This window comes from Canis lupus, chromosome 21 (genome assembly GCF_011100685.1).
Source record: "Canis lupus familiaris isolate Mischka breed German Shepherd chromosome 21, alternate assembly UU_Cfam_GSD_1.0, whole genome shotgun sequence".
In the NCBI taxonomy this organism is placed as follows: Eukaryota; Metazoa; Chordata; class Mammalia; order Carnivora; family Canidae; genus Canis; species Canis lupus.
In genome coordinates this window covers 1,505,010-1,529,063 of record NC_049242.1, presented here as the reverse complement: position 1 = coordinate 1,529,063, position 24,054 = coordinate 1,505,010, and the positions used below count along the sequence as shown (strand labels likewise).

At 33.8% G+C, this 24,054-nt stretch overlaps 1 protein-coding gene and 1 pseudogene across 2 annotated transcripts in view; both read left to right on the top strand.

Moving 5' to 3' along the window:
• Positions 1–24,054, top strand: part of CNTN5 (contactin 5) — a 1,277,333-nt gene that overhangs the window by 960,835 nt on the left and 292,444 nt on the right. For both annotated transcript variants that reach the window (XM_038568215.1, XM_038568216.1), the window contains one exon: positions 17,297–17,478. In XM_038568215.1, the coding sequence (XP_038424143.1) occupies positions 17,297–17,478 (182 nt within the window). The remainder of the gene's footprint in view (positions 1–17,296; positions 17,479–24,054) is intronic.
• On the top strand, positions 22,401–22,848 carry LOC102156418 (annotated as a pseudogene).

The following is a 24,054-nucleotide window of genomic DNA, read 5'->3' as shown; positions in this document are numbered from 1 at the left end:
ATGTGAACAATATAATAGACCAAATAGCCATTTGGTCCTATACGTATATACATTCCACCCAACAGCAGGAGAATATACATTCTTACCAAGCACACATGGAACCGTCTCCACATAGATCACATAGTAGGCCACAAGCCAATGCTTAAAAAAATTAAGACTGAAATGATACCTAATATAATCTCCACCACAGTGGAATGAAACTAGCAATAACAGAAGGGAAAACTGGAAAAATCACAAATAAATGGAAAACAAACAACACACCAAACACAATCAATTGGTCAAAGAAAATATTCAAAATAAAACTTAGAAAATGTCTTGAGATAAATAAAAACAAAATACAACATATGAACACACTTATGAGATGCAGAAAAGGAGTACTAGGAGGGAAGTTTATGATAAGAAATACATTACAAACCAAAAAAAAAAAAAAAAGTTAAGTAACCAACCTAATTTCACAGCTCAAAAACTTGAAGAAGTATGAACTAAACCCAAAATTAGCAGAAGGAAGGAAATTTTAGATTAGGGCAAATATATATGAAACACAGAACAGAAAAATAAATAAACAAAACTAATGGTTGGCTTTTTGAAAAGATAAATGAAATTGATAAGCCAATAGACTCAGAAAATAAGAAAGAAGATTCATATTAATAAAATAGGAAATGAAAGAGAAAACATTAAAACTGATGCTACAAAAATAAAAGGATCTGTAGAGACTACTATGAACAATTATATGTTAAAAAATTGTATAATCTAGAAGAAATTGATAAATTTCTAGAAACATGGAAGCTACAAAGACTAAATAATAAAAATGGAATATCTTAACAGGTCAATAACTAGCCAAGGGATTAAATCAGTAATCAATATCCTCCAAACAAAGAAAATCCCAGACATATGGCTTCAGCGGTGAATTTTATCAAATATTTATAGTAGAATTAATGAAAATCCTTCTCAAACTCTTCTAAAAGATTAAATAGGAGTAAACACTCCCAAGTTCTTATCAGGACAGCATTACGCTATTTGATGTCTAAGCCAGCCACAGATACACAAGAAAACCAACAGACCAAAATCCCTGATGAAGATAGATACAAAAATCATCAATAAAATATTAACAAACCAAATTGAAAAGCATATTAAAAGAATTATATAACTATATAAAAGAATTATATAACCAAATGAGATTTACCTCTGGGATGCAAGGATGATCAAACATATAAAAAATCAATTACTAAGATGCACTCCATTAACAGAATGAAGAATAAAAATCACATCTCATTAGATACAGAAAAAACATTTGACAAAATTCAATATCTTTTCATGAAAAAAAAACTCTCAACAAACTAGGAATCGAAGGGAATTACTTTAACATATTAAAAGCTATATATGAAAAACCAACAGCTAACATTCTACCAATGGTGAAAAACTGTAACGTTTCCTCCAAAATCAAAAAGAAAGTAAGGATGCCCACTCTTACCACTTCTATTCAAGATAATACTGAAATTCTCAGAGCAATAGACAAGAAAAATGAATAAAAGTCATCTAAATCACATAGGGAGAAGCAAAATTATCTGTTTGCAGATGATGATTTTATATCCTTAAAAAAATCTAAAAATTCCACACACACACACACAAAAAACAGTTGTTAGAACTAATACATGCATTTAGTAAAGTTTCAGTATACAAAATCAAACTACAAAAATCAGTTGTATTTCTACACAATAAAAACAAACGATCTAAAAAGGAAATTTAAAAAAACAATCCCATTTGCAATAGCACCAAAAAGAAGAAAATACTTGGAATAAACTTAATTAAAGAGATAGAAGACTTGTACACTGAAAACTATGAAATATTTGTGAAGGAAATAAAAGAAGACATTTTGTCTTATACATTAGAAGACATTCTAAAACATTCTACATATTCAGTAAAATTTCAAGGACTTTTTTTTTTTTTTTTTTTTTTTTTTTTAGAAATGGGAATAAAACTCTAAAATTCATGAGGGATTCCAAATAACAAAAACAATCCCCCCAAAAAAAAAAAAAAAAAAAAAAAACAATCCCGAGAAAGAAAAACCAAGTTGGAGGCATAACACTTCCTGATTTCAAATAAAATGAATCAAAGACTTAAATGTAATACCTGAAATTGTAAGACTCTTAGTAGAAAACATAGGAGAAAATCTTCATGATGTTGATCTGGGAATGATTTCTTGGATATGACACTAAAAGCACAAGCAATAAAAGCAAAGTTAATAAGCAGGACTACATCAATCTAAAAAGCTTTTACACAGTAAAGAAAATAATAAAATGAAAATGCAGTCTACAGAATGGGAGAAAATACTTGCAAATCATGTATCTGATTAGGAGCTAATATCAAAAAATATAAGGCACTCCTTAACCTGATAGAAGAAAACAAATAATAATAATATTTAAAAATGGCAAAGAATTTGAAGAGCCTTTGCTCCAAAGAAGACATGCAAATTAGCAACATGAAAAGATCCTTAACATCGCTTATCTTTGGTGTAACACAAATAATACAATGAGATATCACACTACCCTATTAGAATGGCTATTATATAAAACATTGTAAAAATAAAAAAAAAAAGAGGACTTGTGTTGGTGAAAATGTGAAGAAATTGAAACCCTTATACATTGTGGGTGGGAGTGTAAAATGGCACATCTACTGTTAAATGCACATTAATAAATGGATGAGGAAATGGTGGTATATGCATATAACAGAATATTATTTGGCCTTAAAAAGGAAGGGTATATTGCCATATGGATTAAACATGAGAACAGTATACTAAGTGGAAAAGCATCACAAAAGGACAAATACTGAATGATACTGCTTACAATGAGGCATATAAAACAAATATATAGAAGCAAAGAATAGAACAGTGGTTGACAGAGGCTGAGGAGGAAGGAAAATGGGGATTATTATTGAATGTGTATAAACTTATGCAAAACGGTTAAATTTTAGAGATTTGCTGTATGCCACTGTGCTGATACTTAATAGTATTGCTTTGGAAACTTAAAAATTTGTTAAGAGAGTAGATCTCATGTTAGGTGTTCTTACCACAATATAAAGAAGGGAATGAAAGGAAAGAGGGAGGGAGGGAAGAATAAATAAACTCAATGAAGTAAATATACAAAGTTCTTAGAATAGTGTCTGGCATATAATAAGAGCCCAGTTCATATTCTCTCCTTTTATTACAGTCAAGCTACAAGCCCAGAAACTGTTGTGGTCACCCTTTTTTTTCTCATTCAAACTCTATCTAGTATCAAGTTTTGTTAGTTCTTTCTACTTCTTAAGTTCTTTTTTTTTTTAAGACTTTATTTATTTATTCATGAGAGACAGAGAGAGAGAGAGAGAGGCAGAGACACAGACAGAGGGAGAAGCAGGCTCCCTGCAGGGAACCCCATGTGGGACTCAATCCAGGGACTCCAGGATGAAGCCCTGGGCTGAAGGCAGATGCTCAACCACTGAGCCACCCAGGCATCCCTTAAATATCTTAAAAAAAAAAAAAAAAAAAAAAAAAAAAGATTTGTTTTAGAGAGAGAGAATATGCAAGCCTGGGGCTAGGGAGAGGAAGGAGGAAGGGAGAGAAGCAGACTCCCTGTTGAGGGCAGTGCCCATTGTGGGGTTCGATCCCAGGACCCTGAGAGCATAACCTGAGCCAAAACCAAGAGTCAGACGCCTAACCAACAGACCCACCCAGATGCCCTTACTCCTTAACTATCTCAAATATTTACTTCTTATTCCCACTCCATTATCTTTGTCTGCACTAGAGTCATCTTTCATGTAGATTTGTCTGGCTCCTGATGTTTCTCCCTATTCCTAATAGTGTTATTTTTTAGTGCATTCTTCTTGCTGAATACAGATTATCTTAAATTGGATTGACAAACTAGGGACCACAGCCTAGTCACCTTTATTTATAAACAAATTTTATTAGAGCACACTCATATCCATTCACTTATGTATTGCCTATATCTGCTTTCACACTACAGTGGCAGAATTGAATTACTACTTATAACTGACCTGCAAGCCTAAAATGCTTAGTAGCTCTCTCTTAAAAAAAAAAAAAAAAAAAAAAAAAAAAAGTTTGCAGAGCCCTATCCTACGTAAAATATAAACATTACACTCCTGCTTAAAGCACTTCAATGATTTTCAGTACAAGTAGGAAAAATCCAAAATCTTTAAAATTATTTTTAAGGCATTTTATACTCCCCCCCTGTGATCCTCTTCAGGCTTCTTGCCAAAGAAACACTGGCTCCTTAAATACATTTTCACTCTTACTCCCAATGCCATTAACTATTCTTTGAAGATTATCTCTGCCTAGATAATTCTAATTCATTCTTCAAGTATGAAGTTTACTTGCTTAAGGAAGTGTTTTCTGCCTCGCAGATCTTCAATTGGGTGTTCCTATCTCTGTACTTTCTCTAAGTCATGTCTTTAAGTCATTACCCAACTATTTACATGAAAGTTCCATATCTATCATGTTCACCATTATAACTTTAACATCTATTGCAAAGCCTAGCAAATAGTAGGCACATCATGTATAATTGTTTAATGAATGAATATAGCATAATTCCAAAAACTTCCTTCAGCTATCTGCATACCTAATTAAGGAATCTAATGTTTCTTGGCAAAGATAATCTGGCATGTGATCCTTTTGAGTCCTCCTTGTGTGGCTAGATTCCAGAATCTCTGATTTGAAGGATAAGAAGCACCTGGACAGAACCACATGTGGAAAGGAATGCATCTAATTGCCTATACTTGGTACACAAGCTGACCCCAGAATTCATTGTTTTCACTGTACTATTATTTTTTAAAGATTTTATTTTTTTGACAGAGAATACAAGTAGGCAGAGTGGCAGGCTAAGGGAAAGTGAGAAGCAGGCTCCCTGCTGAGCAGAGAGCTTGATGCAGGCTTGATCCCAAGACCTTGGGATCATGACCTGAGCCAAAGGCAGATGCTTGACCAACTGAACCACCCAGGTGCCCCCATTATTAATTTTAATGCTAGGAAAATAAGTAAATTTTATAAAACAATGGTAAAAACATAAAGGCCATAGCCGATATCTCAAAAAGACTACCAAGTTTTTTTTACCTGAATTTGATTCTTTGTCTAAGGTAATTAAAAATGATGGGACAACATATTCTGAGCTGTGACTCTTAGATCCTAAGCAGAAATCATACCATGGGAAGGCTATGAGTCAAGAATCTTGACGTTGGTCAAGAATATAAAGCAGAGGGATCTAGAGCTTATACTTAGTTAAATGCAGTTAATTTCTTCTCCAAAGGAAAAAAAATGCCAATCAGTCAGATTATTTGATGGCTGAGACAGGGGGGTCTCAAAAAAGAACCAGGCATCATTTTCTCTGCCCCTGAAAATTTCCAGACTTTTACAAAGAAAACTTTTACCTTCAAACATTTTGCATATTATGATTACCCACATTAGTGATTGATTTTGTTCTTTCTTTCTCTCTCTCTCTTTTTTATTTTTTTATTTTTTTATTTTTTGCAGGGGGGATATGAGATCATAAAAGAAAAATACTTTTCAATAGCTTTTTTATGATTTTTTTAATGTGCTTTCTTAAAGAAAAGTTATAAAACTTAGTTCTTTTAGTTTCTAGCAAAGATATACAATGTTTCCTTCTTTTATTGTGCAAATCACAAAGGAGCCATAACTGTATATATTTTCACATCAGATGTAAAATTCATGTGTCACTTGTGACTTATGCAAGGAAAATGGGAAGCTCCACTACACAGACCTACAATTTGTCTATAGATGGTGATTTGCAGTTGGGGAGTACTTTCCTTTGAAATCATTAAATCCTTACAGCTAAGTATTCCTTCTGCCTTGACAGACTCTACATATTACCTTATCCTATAAATAAAAATGATTTTTAAAAAATACCTTTAACGACTGCAACAATGGCCAAAGTTCATCCAACACTTTCCTTACTTTCTAGAACTACATTTGGAGGCCCCTTTTATCCTGTCACTTCAATAGCACATAACAAAAAGCTTGTGTCAGAATTTCAATGCAGCTTCACATCATCTTTTACTGTTATTAACAGATATTTTTGAGCCAAATGAATAATGCCATCCTCAGTATAACGTTAGCTAGAAAAAAGCCCCTTTATCTTCTTTAAGTCACATTGCTTATTCTACATGAAAGTCAAATGTATAGTAGAACAAATATAATTTCAACAGACTAAAATAGGGAAAAATGTAACTGTGGTCTGGCTTACCATCAAAGCTGACATCTCTACTCATCCTTTCAGTATAGCTAAAATCAATCCTCTTTTTAAGCAACAATCTCACATTCATGTTATTATTGAAAAGAAAGTTGCTTTCAATAATATGAAACATTAAAATCTTACTATATGAATAATTTTTCAAATCCCAAATGCCTACAGAAAACTAATGAATTTTTCTTGATTTCAAATAAATTATTTGAAAGGAGCAAAAATATTTGATTTCCCCTACATCATCATGGACAAAGTAAATGACCATGGGGCATCCAAAATGCCTGTAAAAAAGTGAGGGACTTCTGGGTGGCTCAGTGGCTGAGCATCTGCCTTCGGCTCAGGTCGTGACCCCGGGATCCAGGATTGAGTCTCACATCGGCCTCCTGCAGGGAGCCTGCTTCTCCCTCTGCCTCTGTCTCTGCCAATCTCTCTGTCTCTCATTAATAAATAAATAAATCTTTTTTTTTTAAGTGAGCACTGCCAGTAGGCTCATGATTACTATTTCGTTTAATAATAGCATATTTATATTATTGTATTCAGAAATCTTTCCAAATAGACTTTCAGCCACTCCATCAATACTCTTCAAAATGTTCACATTCCAAAGCTTCTAACAACTTAGAGGCAAATATTTTATGATACTAATCTTAAGAGTATGAGAAAGACAAAAAATGGAAATAAACAGCATTAATTTGAAGATATCTTTATTTTTGAAGAGAAAATGTGCACTTTCCATAAGCTTGCCAGTGCTTTCCTGAATACATCATGCAATGTAGCATACCAAGTTTTGTGAAGTTCCACCAATCTGCCATGCTATCTCATAGTTTTTGTATTCATGTGCATGGATTTTACTGCCAAGAATATACTTTTGCTGACTGGATGAATTTTCCTTAATCTTCAAGGCTCACCTCATGTGTCATCCCTTTGGGCTGCATTCCCATACCTCCCAGTCTAATATAAATAGTCTTTTTTACTGTGTTCTCTTAACACTGTATCCTTCTGTATTTGAATCATTTTCTTCATCTTCTTTTGTCTTTCAAATTAAGATACAGATTTCTTAAGGCATTAGGCCATTCATTTTATTTGTCTTTATTTTGAATACAGGTCTAGCATAAAGTTCTCTTGATTTTTTTCCATGTTAGATCTCCTTTTTTCTTCTGCCATCAAAGCACATTTTTGTCTCCCTAGTACCAGAAGTGTTTTCTCATGGCCTTTGCAATCATATCTTAGATGTACTCATTCCTTTCTCACAGACTTGCCTTCAAATACTATTCTGTTTCTATCATATTGGGTTTCTTTCCTTGGTAGATTAAATCAGGGGATGCATAGGAATTGAGATTTTATTACAGTTAAGTAAATAAAGTAACTTAAAGTGGTTCAAGCAGGAGTCAGAAAGTCAATGGAATACCACTCAAAATTAAGACATGAAAAACAGGAAAATGAAGACTAGCAATTTAAATCGGTTGTATTTTTAGTAGTATATTCTTAGGTAAATAATTAAAAGGCAGCTATAATTCTATTTACTAAGCCCCCAACACAAACTAAGGTAGAAGTGATATAAAGATTAGAGACACATAAAAAGACACCATGCAAAATAAGTGTTTAGTAATTTTGTATTTCACTGAGAAAATATAGAAATTTACATATAAGAAAGGAATGTTAAAAAGTGATTATTCTCATATAAAAAATTTACCTGGTAGGCTTAATATCAGATTAAATACCATAGAAGAAAAGATGAATGAACTTGAAGATAGAACAAAAATAAACTATACAAAATATAGTATGTAGAGAGCAAAAAACTTAATTGTGCTAAGAGATCTGTGAAACAATAATTAAATTATGTAATATACACAAAAGTTTAGTTTCAGAAGATAAGGATAGACAAAAAAAATTGAAGATTGTAGCCAAAAGTTGTCAAATGATGGAAAAATATGACTTCACAGATCTCCAAAGTTCAATGAAACCAAAGTAACATAAAGACAAAGAAAAATGTTTCTAAACACACCATAATCTAATTACAAAAGACAGTGATTAAAAAATCTTTTAAATTAGTCAAAGTTAAAAAAATAAAATAAAATAGTCAAAGTTATTTATCTAGTGAAAATATTCTTCAAACTGAAAGCAAAATAAAGATATTGTCAAACAAAAACAAAACTTTGAATAATTTGATGTAATAGCACTATAGGAACGCTAAGGAAAGTTCTCTAGGGCTAATGGAAAACTAATACTATTTGGAAACTAATCCCCACAAAGGAAAGAAGAACAACAACAACAAAATGCTTATATGTATGCCTGTGTGTTTGTCTGTGTAAATATAAAATGTATTTAATCTTTTTAGTTTCTCAAATTTCTAATTCCACTTTTTTCTCTAAAGTAAAAATAATAACAATGTGTTGGAAGGTTTACAAAGTATGTAGAAATAATGACCATGATAGCACAAGTATAGCACAAAGGATGGGGAGAGAGACATGTTAGCATAATTCTCAAGTAAATATTGCAAACCTTAAAACAACCATGCACACGTTTAAAAAAAGAGCTGTACTTAATAAGACAATAGAGGACTTTAGTGAAATACTAAAAAAAAAAAGATTAATAGAAAATAAGGCAAGAAAAGAAGGCAAAAGGAAACACTTTATGGGATAGACAAAAAATTCATAATGTTAGATTTAAACCCCAATACAGATAATTATATGAAATGTAAACTCACTGAAACACACCAAAAGCAGACTAGATGAAAAAGCAAAACCCTATTATATACTATTTGCAAGAATTCTACTTTAAATCATACCCGTGTGTGTATTTGATATCAACCCGAAGTTCAACTACTTGTTGCTGGAAAAGCCGATACTCAAGAGACAAATTTTAACTAGAAAGGAATTTGAACTTTATTCAGGAGCCCCACCAACTGGGGAGAGGTTGGATGATTGTCCAAAAGCCAACTTCAAGGTTTCTGCCTGATCCAGGGGCTTTTAAGGGGGCCTAAGGTAGTCAGTCAATAATGGGAGTGCAGTGGTCTGCAACACTTCTTGATTATGTACAAAATTGATGCTGTTAGATAACAAATGTTATCTTGGTGTTTGGGAATTGTGTGTGGAGGAAGATGTCTAGTTCTTTATTTCATGATGTGCAGAAGTTCTCTGTTCTTTCTGCAAGAGAGGGTAAGTTCCACAGATACACAAAGGGAGGTTATTAAAATCATTTGTGCAACCTGGGGAAAAAAAAGTTTGCTGAAGAAACGTTGCTAGGCTAATCAGAAAGCCAAGGCAGCTTCAAACAGACTTGCTAGTTGCTGTGGCCTGGGAAAGTTTTGGACCTTCACTCCTCAAGGCCCTGTTTGCTACTGATCCAGGGATTTAGGTAAGTGAGTAAGGAGTGTGTTATCCCACACTTAAGCAAGTTAACCCTTAAGACTGGTTGAAGTGCCCTTTATGTCTGTGTATAAATATAGATACAAGTTTTTGCTAATCTGTTATGTATGAAATGGAATTTCATTGTGGTCTAAATTTGCATCTTTCTAATCACTAATTTCATGTTTCTTGATCATTTATGCTGTTTAGCTATTGCTCATTATTAAAAGTTGTTTTTCTTATAGACTTGTTGGAGGTCTTTATTTAATCTATTAGTCTTTGTCAGTTATTTGTGTGGCAATTAAGTTTTCCCAGGTTGTGTCCTTTAATGAAAGTAAATTTTTAATATTAATGCAGTTAAATGCATCAATATTTTTGAAGGATAGCAATGTTTTAAATATTGTTAGAAAAAAATCTCTCTTCTCCTATTAGTATATAAAAATATTTTCCTATTTATTTTTCTCCAATAGTTACCATGAATTGGGGAAAAAGTGAAACTGAGGGATCATGTGGAGGGTTTGGTACCTATGTGATGGTTGGTACATCGTTCTTATTCTATTGGCCCAAACTCAATCACATGCCCCTGACTAAGGGATACTAGAAAATAAGGTCTAATTACATTCCCAGGAAAAAAAGGAAATGTGTGTTTTGAACACTTAGCCAGTCTATTCTTATGAAGAATTCAAATGAATTCTTCCCACTCATTGAATGTATTCACCCCTTCCCCAAGGGAGGCAAATCAAATTACATCTGGTCTCTGCATCCACTTGAATCCAAGATTTCCAGGTCTCCATCAGGTCCAGATATAGATTACTCTGATTCTGTAACATAAGTATTTAAAGAAAAATTGTGCCCTTCCATAGTGGTGGAACAAGAATTGATTATCCACAGAAAAAAATATTCCATTTAGAAAAGAGAAAAATGAGAGAACCAAGCTAGTCACGGGTCCATTACAAATATAAATTATCTTGTAAAATCATTCATTTTAAAGCCCCTCTTGCTTGGGCATTGGGTGAATGTAAGGGAGTCCTTAATTCAATACCAATATCACTCTTTGGAAGAAATTGTCTTGTTTACCATTCAGGATATCTTGGATCTACTCCCTGACATTTTCCTTTTCATTTTTCTCCATGGCCATGATTGAAATGTGTATTGAGGAATATTCCCTCCTGTGGGGTCAAATTGTGTAGCTCAAAGTCCTGTTGGTCTACATTTGGTAAACTAAAATTTGTTTTAAGACTCAAATACTCAAAGCTTTGTTGTTTTAAATTCAGACTCCTGATGTCTTTGGCAATGCAGTTATCTCAATATGTAATTGGCTTCTGACCTATTTGCTTCCACTCAATTCCATGTATTAGTAACTCCATTTAAGGTTATTCCCTAGAAATAATTCAGTCCCCATGCCTTATTTTCTCAATATACTGGCAGCTATCTTGAAGCCATCAGGTTTGCTTGGGAAGACCAAAAACCCTTAGCTTGTCATGGGATTGATTTTTAATGGCCCCCTGGTACTCTATGTCTTTTTATTCTTATTTCTTACTGTCTAAGATCTATAAAAAAAATGAGATTTTCTAATATAATTTCAATCAGTTATGCATTGCCACAGCAATGCTGCATAACAAAACACCCCAAAACTTAGAAAGCTAAATGAATGACCATTTATTATTTATAACAAAAGAGAATCGGCTGTGTGGTTCTGCTGATTTGGCTCAGACTGGGCTGATAACAACTGAACTAGTTCATAAATATGTCAGTGTGGGACCCAGGAAATCTAACAAAAATCCCCTACCCCTGGACAAGCAGAGCAGGACTAACTCCATTTTGTGCTACACCCACCATCTCATGTAAACCCCCCCCCACACACGACCTGCCTATTGTTTAAGGCACTCCCTCACCCTAGTTTAGCTATTAAGCACACCCTTATCAGAAACCAGCACACTTAGGAATTGGCCACCTGCGTGTGGACCGACATGACTGTGCAACTTTCTATGTATGTTACAATCTCATTGGCCACGGACCCCTATAACACTACTATGCTTCTTAGTCTCAGTGTCCAAGTCTCTGCTCTGCTGTGTCGGGTATACTTAGACCCAAGATCGAGCTTGTGATTAAACCCTCATGTGATTACATCAGTGTCGGCTCCTTGGTGGTTTCTTGGATTTGCAATCTTGGGCACAACATCAGCTCTAGGATCCATTGGAAGCTGGTTGGCCTTAAATATCTTTTGTCTAGACAATGTGGCCCTGCTCCATGTGCTCTCTCATTCTCCTGCAGGCTAACTTAAATTGTTCTCATGGCAAAGGCAAGGGTCCAAGAGATAGAGCAAAAGCACACAAATCTTTGTAAAGCTACATTCTAATAACCAAAGTAAGTCATAAGGCAACCCAGACTCAAAGTATTGGTTAACAGGCTCGATCTTAAAATGATAAAACCTGCAAAGTTACATGGCAAAAGATGTGGATATAGAGAGTGATTGAGACTTCAGGCCATTTTTGCAATTAATCTGCTTTACTGACCAAGGTCCCACATTGTACAGTCTTTCTACTTGCATTAATTCTGCTGACAGTCCATCCAGTTTTATACTGACCTCATCTCTTTTTCCTAATACTTTGATGAATAAAGCTAGTAACAATCCACACACACTTTAATATTCTATTTTCTAACTCCTTCACTAGCCTATGTAAGCATTTGGATAACCTTTCCAAGTTATCAAAGATAAAAGTTTTACCAGATTGTTTTGCCACTACATAGCAAGGTGTTCATCTTCTCATTCCCCAGTATCAGATCCTTATCTTTTTCATCCTGGCTGTTCCAAATATTTTATGTCTTGTTATGACAGTTATCTATTTTTATGACAATTTCTATGTTAGCAAAATGATGCTACTGAGTATAATAAACAAGCTTTTAAGTATTATGGTCTTAGCAAGATAAACATTTATATATTATTCACACAGAATACAGAGAGAGTTATTGATTCGCACTGGTGAGGTAGTAGCTTGACACTTTCCTCTACACAGTTATTTAAAGACCTAGTCTCTGCTACCTTCAACTCCTGACTTCCAAAATTGTCCTAGCATCAATACCCACATAGGCAAAGAGAAAGATAGAATAGAGACTTTTGGTAGAACAGCTCCAATACATTTCATGGTCAGAAATCAGCAACTTGGTCATGCCTATTTGCCTAGGAAAAAGGCAAACACATGTCCAGGAGAAAAAAAATTTGGATTTGGGGAAGAGCTAAGCTTTCTGCTCTGTGCTGTACACTATATTTTTTTTGAAAATTATAGTCCTTTAGTTAACCTATTAATTTTAGCATGCATTTTTTTTTACCACGCATTCTTAAAGTCTAGAGTTAATATCTTATCTGTCCTCCCCAAAGGAAAAGAACTTTAGAACATACTACCTCTCTACTCTTTTTTAATTACATGTTCTTTCTGATCAATATAAAATTCCACAGAAGGTTTATTTTGACAAAAGTTAGTTAAAAAAATGGAAAACACTAAAATAATAATTGAATTACACAATTTAATTAAAAAATGCATAAAAGCTAATTTTTAACTTTTACCATAAATAAAATATAACTTTTTATAGACATGTAACTTACAATAATTCATCCTATATTTAGCTACAAAGATTGCTTCAACAGTTTCAAAAAACAGAAATGGTACAAGTCACTCTTTTTACATATCAAAACATGGCATATGGCTATGTCTGATATCAGAGGAAAACGCAGTTTCATATGCTTTTATTATTAACCATAAATAATAACTATATTGATTATTCAGCTCAAGAAGTTAGAAGTACAATATAAATGTGCTGATCAAGAAAGAGGAATAAGTAAATAAAAAAGGGGAAACTCCTGAATTCAAGCAAACAGTTAAAAACTCAAAATCCTTATTTTAAAGACCAATAAAATAAACGAACTCTGAAAAAGCTAATTATTTAAAATCATTATATCTAACATTTATTGGGTGCTTACTATTTGCAGCATATTTGCTAAGTAATTTACAAGAGCATAGCTCACTTAATGCTCAAAATAATATTATGACAATCATTATTTCATAAACATCTATTTAGTACTATGTGCCCAGCACTCTATGAGACACTGTAAACATAATGATGAACAAGAGAAATAATGCCACTGCCCTCAAGATCTTTGCATTCTGAAGAATCAAATAAATATGTCTATTTTACAGATGGAGAAATTAGATTCATTAACTTAGATAACTTTCCAAAGATCACATAGCATCTTTGTGTTCCAATTGTATTTTAATCTAAATTGCATTCCCCAAATTCCATGCTCCTAATCAACACACAAAGCTGAAAGATCTGGGGGTAGGGGTGAGGGTAGGGGGTGGGGAGTAAACAGGTACTACTAAATTATGAAGGGGATCCAAGCATCATCATAAAATTGCAAATATTCTTTTTGCCTGCTTGATCTGAGCCAAGTACTTTATTTTTCATTTTTTTAATAATAAATTTATTTTTTATTGGTGTTCAATTCGCCAACATACAGAATAACACCCAGTTGAGCCAAGTACTTTAAACAATGTTCACAAATACTATGAAATAGGTCATATTATTTCCACCATATTTTACATTTGAGGGAACTAAAGAAATAAGATATTAAATAACATGTAGTTGCAGAGCTTTTTTATCTCCAAGAAGTCTGCCACTCATGACTGAGGAATTTTTAATAATTTTAAAAAATTAATTATTCAGCTTACTGCTGAAATACTGAAATTATGAGTGAAATACTTGATTTCCTAGGAAAACATGATTGCCTAAATTGACATGAGCAGAACAAAATTAAGGAAAACTAGGAGAAACTAAAAACATTATCAAAAAACTGCCACTAGGGCTCCTGGGTGGTTCAGTGGTTGAGCATCTGCATTGGGCTGCGGGTGGCAATCCCAGGGTCCTGGGATGGAGTCCCACCTCAGGCTCCCCACCAGAAGCCTGCTTCTCCTTCTGCCTGTGTCTCTGCGTCTCTCTGTGTGTCTCTCATGAATGAATGAATGAGTGAATGAATGAAAAATAAATAAATAAATAAATAAATAAATAAATAAATAAATAAATAAAATCTTTAAAAAAAGAAAACAAGCTGCCACTAATGATTGCAGACCCAGGTGATTTTTTTGAAAATCATATCAGTATCCTAAGGAACATATAATCTGCCTATTATTTAAGCTACAGAAAGAGGGGAATACTTTTGGCATGTTCACTAAGCTATCATCCATCATTATGATACCAGATCTGTCAGAAATAGCTAGTAAACAAACCAACCACTAACTCACTAATGAGAAAGCACACACAAACCAATAAACCCAATAAACTGAAAATAATCTCACCATTGAATGTAGATGCAAAAAATCCTAATTAAAAAAATCACATATTAATTTTAATACATATTAAAAGAATGATATGCCATTCCAATGCAAAGATTATTCCAAAATGCAAGGTTCAATCCTCTTGGATGTTGGATATATGTATCTACCTAAACAAACAGGAAGAGCTATCAACTCTAATCCAGAAATTTCAATTCTATGCTTTATTGCTAAGGAACAATAAACAAATTTTTCAAAATACACAAGATATTTATCGTTGTTTATAATAGTGAATATTGCTATCCCTTCTATAAGAAAAAATAGTGTAAAAAAAACTTTACACTTAGCAATTATTATCCATGTTAAAATGTTATGAGATGTGAGTTATTAAAAAATATACAAAGCACTTTGTTATTTAAAAAGAAAAGAAAAATCCCTGCAGACTACACAAATAAGGAAGGACTTTGCTAAAGAGTAGGCATTAATGATGGGCCTCAAGGGATTAGTAGGATTTGAACAGATATAATTGGAAACACAGAGAGATGTGTTCTGGGTCAGGAGATACAAAAGGAAGTAGTGAGAAATCAAACTGAGAAAGTAGACTGGGTAAAGTCATAAAGTACATTAAATATAAACAGTAATAAATAAATCAGTGGAACTGAATTGAGAAGCCTGAAACAAATTCAAGTGCATGAGATCAATTATATGACAGACAAGATACCAAATGTTGTAAAGAAAAAGCAAAAAACAAAGAAAACTAACAAAATATGGCCAGAAATAATGTGAACAATATGAACACAAACTTAGGTTTACAGATAATTTTTGAAACAAACAAAAATTTAGAAGTTGTGAAGGAAACTATAGATATATTTGTTTCTCCCAAAAATGTTCATAAAAATATATCAGAGAGGGGATCCCTGGGTGGCTCAGCGGTTTAGCACCTGCCTTTGGCCCAGGGTGGGATTCTGGAGTCCCGGGATTGAGTCCGACGTCGGGCTCCCTGCATGGAGCCTGCTTCTCCCTCCACCTGTGTCTCTGCCTCTCTCTCTCTCTCTCTCTCTGTCTATCATGAATAAATAAATAAAATATTTAAAATATATATATATATATATATATATATATATATATCAGAGAGGCCATCATCAACTAACAATACACTAAGGGAGAATTTTTCTGAGAAGCAATGTCTTGATGGCTCTAATACACAAAGAACTCTAAGAAATGCATAAAATTACATAAATTACATGCATAAAATTACAAATAGACAAATAGAAAAATTAAGGAAAAAATAGGAAAATAATATAAGCAAACAATTCAAAGAAAAGCAGTGTAAATAGCCAGTAAAAGTCTAAAAAAAATTCAATCTTCTTTGAGTTCAGAGAAATATTAATTAAAGTAGCCGCAAAATGTCATTCTTTACTTTTCAGTATTGACAAAAATTAAACAGATTGAGCACGTAAAATGGTTGCAAGGATATGGGGAAACAGACTCATATATTACTGGTAGATATGAAAACTGCTACTATATTATTGAAATACATCTGGCAATACTTATTAAAATGAAAAATATTCATGCCCTTTGATCCATCAATTTCACTTTTGTGGATGTCTGCTGCAGGAAATAAAAGCAATAGTAAGTGATGTATGTGCAAGGTTCTTTATAGCAATATCATTTCTTAGTGGTAAAAAAAAGTAAAGAAAAAAATAAAAAACCTGGTACTACACTTAATGCCTAACTATCGGGGATGGTTGATTAAATTCTGATACATCTATATAATGGAATGATATGCAGCTATTAGCTAGAATAACTCAGGATCTTGAATTTGATTTTTTAGTTATAAAATATCAAGTATACAACTTACGTTTTTTAAACAAAACAAAAATAACAAAAATATATGGTCACATATACATCATAAAGACAGTGTGAGTTTACATGCAATCTATATTTGTTGTTGCAAAAAGAACATATTTGTGGAGGTGGGGATAAAAAGAGTTCTTAGTTCATTTATTTAGTTCATGAGTCTTTTGTGTAATGTCCTGGAATAATTATACATTACTTTTGTAATTTCACCAAATTACTTTGCCATTCATGCAATTTAAAAAGTTTTTAAAATAAAGTATGATGTATTAAAATGTACAAAATATTGTCTCTGAATTGCTTTACTGATATATGAAAGAAAAGGAAACTATTTTCCCTGAATGTAACTACTTACCAGACAATTCACATGGAAAGTGAAGTATATCAACCAGCACGTGGTCCCTAATTGTGATTACACTTTATTGTGCTCAGCCTATTGAGTGCTTAAATTACCAGATAATAGAATCTATGTTCCTAATAGCAGAAAGTGTATTAACGGTATTTTTGCTCCTTATTGTAGCCCAGTTCCAACAATCACATGGATGAAGGTTAATGGTTATATTCCTAGTAAGGCACGTCTGCGGAAATCTCAGGCAGTGCTGGAAATTCCCAACGTGCAACTGGATGATGCAGGCCTGTATGAGTGCAGAGCTGAAAACTCACGTGGAAAAAATTCCTTTCGTGGACAATTACAAGTATACAGTAAGTGTTCTCAGCAAAGCAAGATGCCCTAGTCCCGAGTCAAACTGAAAATGCAAATTAATTTGAACTGAATATTGTTTCTAAGTAGTACATAAAAACCAATTAATAATTTATAATCATACTTCTTTTGCATAGTAAAACATCATGTAAAATTATCCTATACACAGAAATGCTTTAAATTAAAAATGAATGGGGAATTATCAGGTTCTTTGTACAGCAGAGAGTTGATATACTTAAAAATGAGATGTTTTCCTGGAACGAAAGCCATTCTCTGATAAGTCAAATATCTTGTAACTTTCATTAATTTATTCTCACCTTTGGCCTGAGTCAGGAGTTACATGAACCAAATCCTGCCCAGCAGTCACTTTTTTGTAAATAAAATTTGTTGGAACACAGCCACATCCACTTTTTTACATATTGTCTATGCCAGCTATTGCACTGAAATGCAGAATGAAGTAGCTGAGACAGAATTAAGTGGATGATTTGCAAAGCCTGAAATATTTGCTATTTGGTCCTTTATAGAAAAAAAAAATTTCTGACCCCTGGCCTAAATTAATACATCTATATGATAAATAACCTCTACAGCACACAAACATTTATGTTGTCCAAAATTCCAAGGAGCCAAAAAGGTTGTGTGTAAGAATTAGGAAAATCTACTTGGGAAAATATCTACTATCTCATCTTTACTTCTAAGGATCATAAATTATATCTACTTTTCTATTTGTTTATAAGATATATATTAGGCATAATAGGCAAGTGATAGCATTCTTATTTCCTACATGGGGATACTCAAGAAGAAGAAGAAGAAGAAGAAGAAGAAGAAGAAGAAGAAGAAGAAGAAGAAGAAGAAGAAGAAGAAGAAGAAGAAGAAGAAGAAGAAGAAGAAGAGAAATACTATGATCAGAGCATTCATATAAGAAAATTCAGATTCTTTCAATATCAAGTTATCCAAATTGCATATTTGGTTAAATCCACCAACAACTACAACTGTCACTGTATCTCAAGATCAGCTCTCCTAAAAAGCCTAACATCCTTCAAAGGAACCGTTAAAGCATAGTTTGAAATATTAATATCTGAATGCAGCTTGGTTTTTCCTTCCTTATCTCTAATAACTCCTTTAGGATTTCAGCCATATAACCTTACTGAATATACCATGCACATTTCATTCATGCATTTATTCAATTAATGTGTATTAAGTGCCTATTATTGCTCTATATAGTAGCAGTAGAGCTTTCAAGGAAGTCCTGGTCCATTGGATTAGATGACAAAAAACCCCACCTTAGAGTAGAGCATGCTGTCTGCTGTGATAAAGGAATGTGCAAAAGATTATGGGAACAGAGTCTACTGCATTCTACTGGGATGATTCAGGGAAAGCTTTCCAAAGGATTTCCTCAGACCTTTCTCTAAAGGCTACACAGGGGAAAATATTCTGAGAAAAAGACACAAAGTCATTTAGAAGTTTGTAAGATTGAAATACTACACTGGTTTGTTTATTTTAGGCCATGGGTATTATAGTTTGATGAAACTCACAAACTGTTTATGATTTCTTATTATCATTAACCCATAGGAAAAAACCGTTGCTTCAGCACCCCAGTGAACAACAATTAACATTCAGATCATATGTTTGATTTGACTTGAATCATATCGGTAACATTCCTATCATATCTGTTTATCCTCAAAAGTCTGAAATGATACTAGTTTCTCTATAGATAAAAAGCTGATACTGAAAGACAAATGTTCCACCAGAACCACAAAACAAAACAAAATAAAACAAAACAAAACAAAACAAAAAACCCACAAGGACTGCCTGTTACTCGTAAGGCTATTTGGGAAAAGTTCCAAATCTTTCTGTGAGGTGAAAAATGGCCCACCCCTAAATTATAATTAGATTTATAGTTTGAGACAGAAGCTCCTATATGACACTACTCTACTTTTACTTCTCCCCATTCCAGCTACATGATTCATAGCAGTAATGATTATTTCCAAGAAAATAGGAAAAAAAAACTGATTTCACTCAATATTACTGATTTACTCTAAGAGAGTATGCTACTAAGAAGTAAGTGTGGGATCTCCTTGTCACACACAATTAGATGTACACAGTAGGCCAACCAGGAAGGACAAACCTGCCCAAAGCATGCATCATTTTGGATAGAAAATAATCAAGATTGTAGACTAGAAAAAGAAACTGCCAGCTTGCCACTCTGCTATATATTTCGGACAATTTGGGAAGGTATCTGAAAAAATTTGGCCTTTCATTGTAGCCCGTTTTTTAGGGTAGTTTTCTACTCTGCTCCTGATCTTGCCTGGATGGTCCCAGTTTATGTCTGTAGCACTGAGACAATTACAACAAGACCTATTTCACTTCCAGAAGTATCTTGATTATTACAAATCTACCCAATGTGTACTTTTAAACCTGTTGCCTTTGACATGATGGCCTTTCTCCTTACCCATCAAACTCTGTAGAAAGTAGAAAGAATCTTGGCTAGCATTTCCACTTGGCAATTAATAAAGAGCATAATGCATGAATATTGCACTGTATACACAGTTTGCATTTGGAATGTTCTCCTTTCAAAAGAATGGATTTCTGTTGGATGAGCTATACCTGAGCTTCACATATTGGTATAAGTAGAGGCTGACACTTTTTACCCAAATGATCAATATTCACAGAGTACTGAAAACAAGGTTTTTCCTGTGGCTCACATTCTTCTGTAAAGAGTAATTATGGGAATATTTTACATGTTCAGTTAGATGTTAGATTCAATGGATGAACTAAGGATCCAAGGCAACCTTTCTAGTCTCATATTTTTTTTTGTGAAATCATTACAAAGTATGTAGTAATATAGGTGGTAGACATAAATTTAAACCACATATTTTATTATTTATAATTCAGAATCTACATTATAAACATAACACAACAAACAACACAACATAAAGCAGTCCATGGTAATAAAATAATAAAAATTAAGATAAATATAGATCTTATTTAACCAATACATTTAAATAACAATATTCATAAAAAAGAAAAAAATTTAAACCAAAAGTAATTTTAGGGGCACCTGGGTGGCTCAGTTGGTTAAAACTCCAACTCTTGATTTCAGCTCAGATTGTGATCTCAGGGTCCAGAGATTGAGCCCCAAGATGTGGGGCTCCACACTCAGGAGGATGTCTGCTTCTCTCCCTCTCTCTTTCTCTTCCTCTGCCCCTCACCCTCATGCAGCTGGTTCACATGTTCTCTTGTTCTCACATAAATAAATAAATAAATAAATAAATAAATAAATAAATAAATAAATAAATAAATAAATCTTTTAAAAACTTCTGAATTTTATTAATAATTGAAACTTTAAAAAGTTTTAAAAACTTTTAAAAAACTGCATATTTATTCTATTAAGTAAATAGTCTTTTGTTTATAATATATGGTAGTTTTATAGATGAAATAATTTCTTTGATTATTTCTGTCCCTTCTAGTTTCTGATGATTAATCAAAGACTTCATTTTATCTAGCCACACAAAATTTTTAGTCTGTATATTTCCAATATAAATGAAAAGAAAGACTAAAAAAAATATAAGGAATAAAGAAGTAAGGAAGAAAGAAGGAAAAAAGAGAGGAAGGAAGATCATACAATTTTAAGCAATTTTATATATATGGACCTCTCAAGAAGGTACTTTGTGTACAGAAAAATATTACATAAAGCTGTGTTATCTATGAGTTTAAATATATGTCATATGCCCCACCAACTAATAATTTGTTATCCTGTAGAGTAAGAATACTGTCACTCTGATCACTGAAATATTTATATTGACAATGTAGATGAGATATATATCAGTATTAAAATATAGCAGCAATGTCCACAATAGCCAAACTGTGGAAGGAGCCTCGGTGTCCATCGAAAGATGATGGATAAAGAAGATGTGGTTTATGTATACAATGGAATATTCCTCAGCCATTAGATATGACAAACACCCACCATTTGCTTCGACGTGGATGGAACTGGAGGGTATTATGCTGAGTGAAATGAGTCAATCGGAGAAGGACAAACATTACATGTTCTCATTCATTTGGGGGAATATAAATAATAGTGAAAGGGAATATAAGGGAAGGGAGAAGAAATGGGTAGGAAATATCAGAAAGGGAGACAGAACATAAAGACTCCTAACTCTGGGAAATGAACTAGGGGTGGTGGAAGGGGAGGAGGGCAGGGGGTGGGGGTGACTGGGTGGCGGGCACTGAGGGGGGCACTTGATGGGATGAGCACTGGGTGTTATTCTGTATGTTGGCAAATTGAACACCAATAAAAAAATAAATTTATTATTAAAAAAAATAAAATATACCTATAACCCAGATGCTTAAAAGAAATTAACATTGCATTATACTAAATATCCAATAAGGAACATAGTTTTATTTTCATTGCAATGTAGTGTTATAGATATTCTTATTTTTGTAAAATCTCTGGTGATTACCCTCACAAATTTTAATGCCTTCCAATGTCTGCAATTTGATTATAAATGCTTTTAATTGATTATAGTAGCTTTTCCAAGACAAAGACTATTTTTTTTCCTATTTTTCCCATAACTAAGCATTATGTTTAGCACACAGTGGATAATTTTTATAATTGTCTGCTATAAGGATTAATGCTTAGATAGACACACCATTCTTCAAGGAACACAGTAAAGATTTTATGTAAGTCAGGTAACCCACAGCTCACTCTGTGATGCCAGCAGCACACAAGAGACACTGGGCCCAGCAAGCCTTTGGCCACCTCCAGGGCGTCTGAGGCCCAGCCTCATGATAGATGCTACTCTGCTGGACTGACTGTTTTCTGTAGAGCTACTAGGAGGCTGGCCCTGGGCCATGGGTGGAATAAGAGAAGACAGGCCCTCTTCCCTGTGGGTGAATACAGAGGTCCTTGGCTGAAGAAAGCCTCATGCTGCCCTTGTCCACCTCTGACCCAGAATGTAATACTGTGCTTGGATATGTAGAGGACATTATCATGGATGACATATGAGTTCCAATTATTTCAAATTTCATGAACTAGTACTACCAGGATTTTGAAGACACAGAAAAGAATAAAATCACCTAAATGCCCATTTTCAAAGAATCTATTTCTTTGGTAGAAAGGTATCTTGAAGAACAACTACTGAAGCAGATTCTTGGATTTCAAATGGTGGCTTTCACAACAACTTTACAGCACCATAAAATGAAGTGGCTACATGCCACTCACATTTATGGATTTTCTGGCTTTTAAAGAAATGTTTCAGGACTATAGAACATTAAAAGAAGGAAAGGAATTGGGTTTAAGCAACTGTTTAGTGGTGGCTTTGTTTTGTAAATCATCTTCTACAACAGTTTCTCAGAAAGATCTTCAGCACTAGGTCCAACCTCCAGGCAATGAGATCTTGCCTGGGGTTGACCAAAGACTGGCAGAAGTTTTGGCTAATGTGATAAAGAATTACATCTTGGAAAGTCTGACTTTATTCTGCAACTCTTCCTTAATGTTAAGTATTGATGGGTCAAAAGATAATCACTTGACCCTCCTGAGACCTGAGTGTTTCTCCTGAAGCACTTTCTGTGTTCAGAAACTTATAGCCTCTTCCCTGAGTAGACCCCTTTATTAGACACCTTTGAGTCAGGCTCCTCTGGAACAACCCCAAATCCAGCATTCCATCCAGGCCCCTTCCCCAGCATAAAATGTTGATATGCCAGCATTTGGAAGAACCCACTATCTCCAACTGTCTTTGGCCAGCAAGCTCTGCATATCCCACCTGGCTTTTTGTGCACTCACAGCTTTCAGTTTCAGGCTTGTGGTCTCAAAGAAATTTTTGACTATTTGGGAGTATTTATCTAGGGTGTTACTTAAGCCAGCTACCTCTGGTGAGATTTCTGAAGCATCTTCTATCACAGCTAGTCTTGGCTCTAGGAGTCAACTGAGAGAGCTGTCCTTTACCTAGAGCTAGTTGAGTGAAAATAAACTCCTAGTCTTACATTTGTAGTCCTTGAATTACTGTGTCTTCTGGTTTCATTGTTTCTAGAATTCTCTTTTAAGAAACTTGGAGGATACCTGGGTGGCTCAGTTGGTTAAGCAACGGATTCTTGATTTCAGTTCAGGTCATGATCTTAGGGGTGAGATCAAGTCCTGTGTTGAGTTCCTCCTTGAGAGTGGAGTCTGCTTAAGATTCTCCATCTGCCCCTCCTCACTCACACTCTCCTTCTCTCAAAAACATGAATTAATTTTAAAAAAAGAATTTTTGGAAAAAAGTATTTTATAGATGAATAATCAGGCTAACCTAGTAAATATAATATTGGAATTTCCACAATTACTGACAAAGATTACGGTATTATGTGCTATGTGCTTTTTAGCTGTTAGTACTTTGAAAGCAAAAATGCTTTCTATGTTGGTGTTCCTATTTCACTGGGACTCATGAATGTATGTGTATGCTGCACTAAAAGCATAGTCCAGGATAAAATCTTTCCCTTTCTTATGTTGCATTTCCACAGGTTTGTTAAAACCCTTTCTGTATAAGTCAGTTCACTAGGTTTTCTCTTGGGTAAGGGTTCTGCAGTTCCTTCGTCTGTCAAAA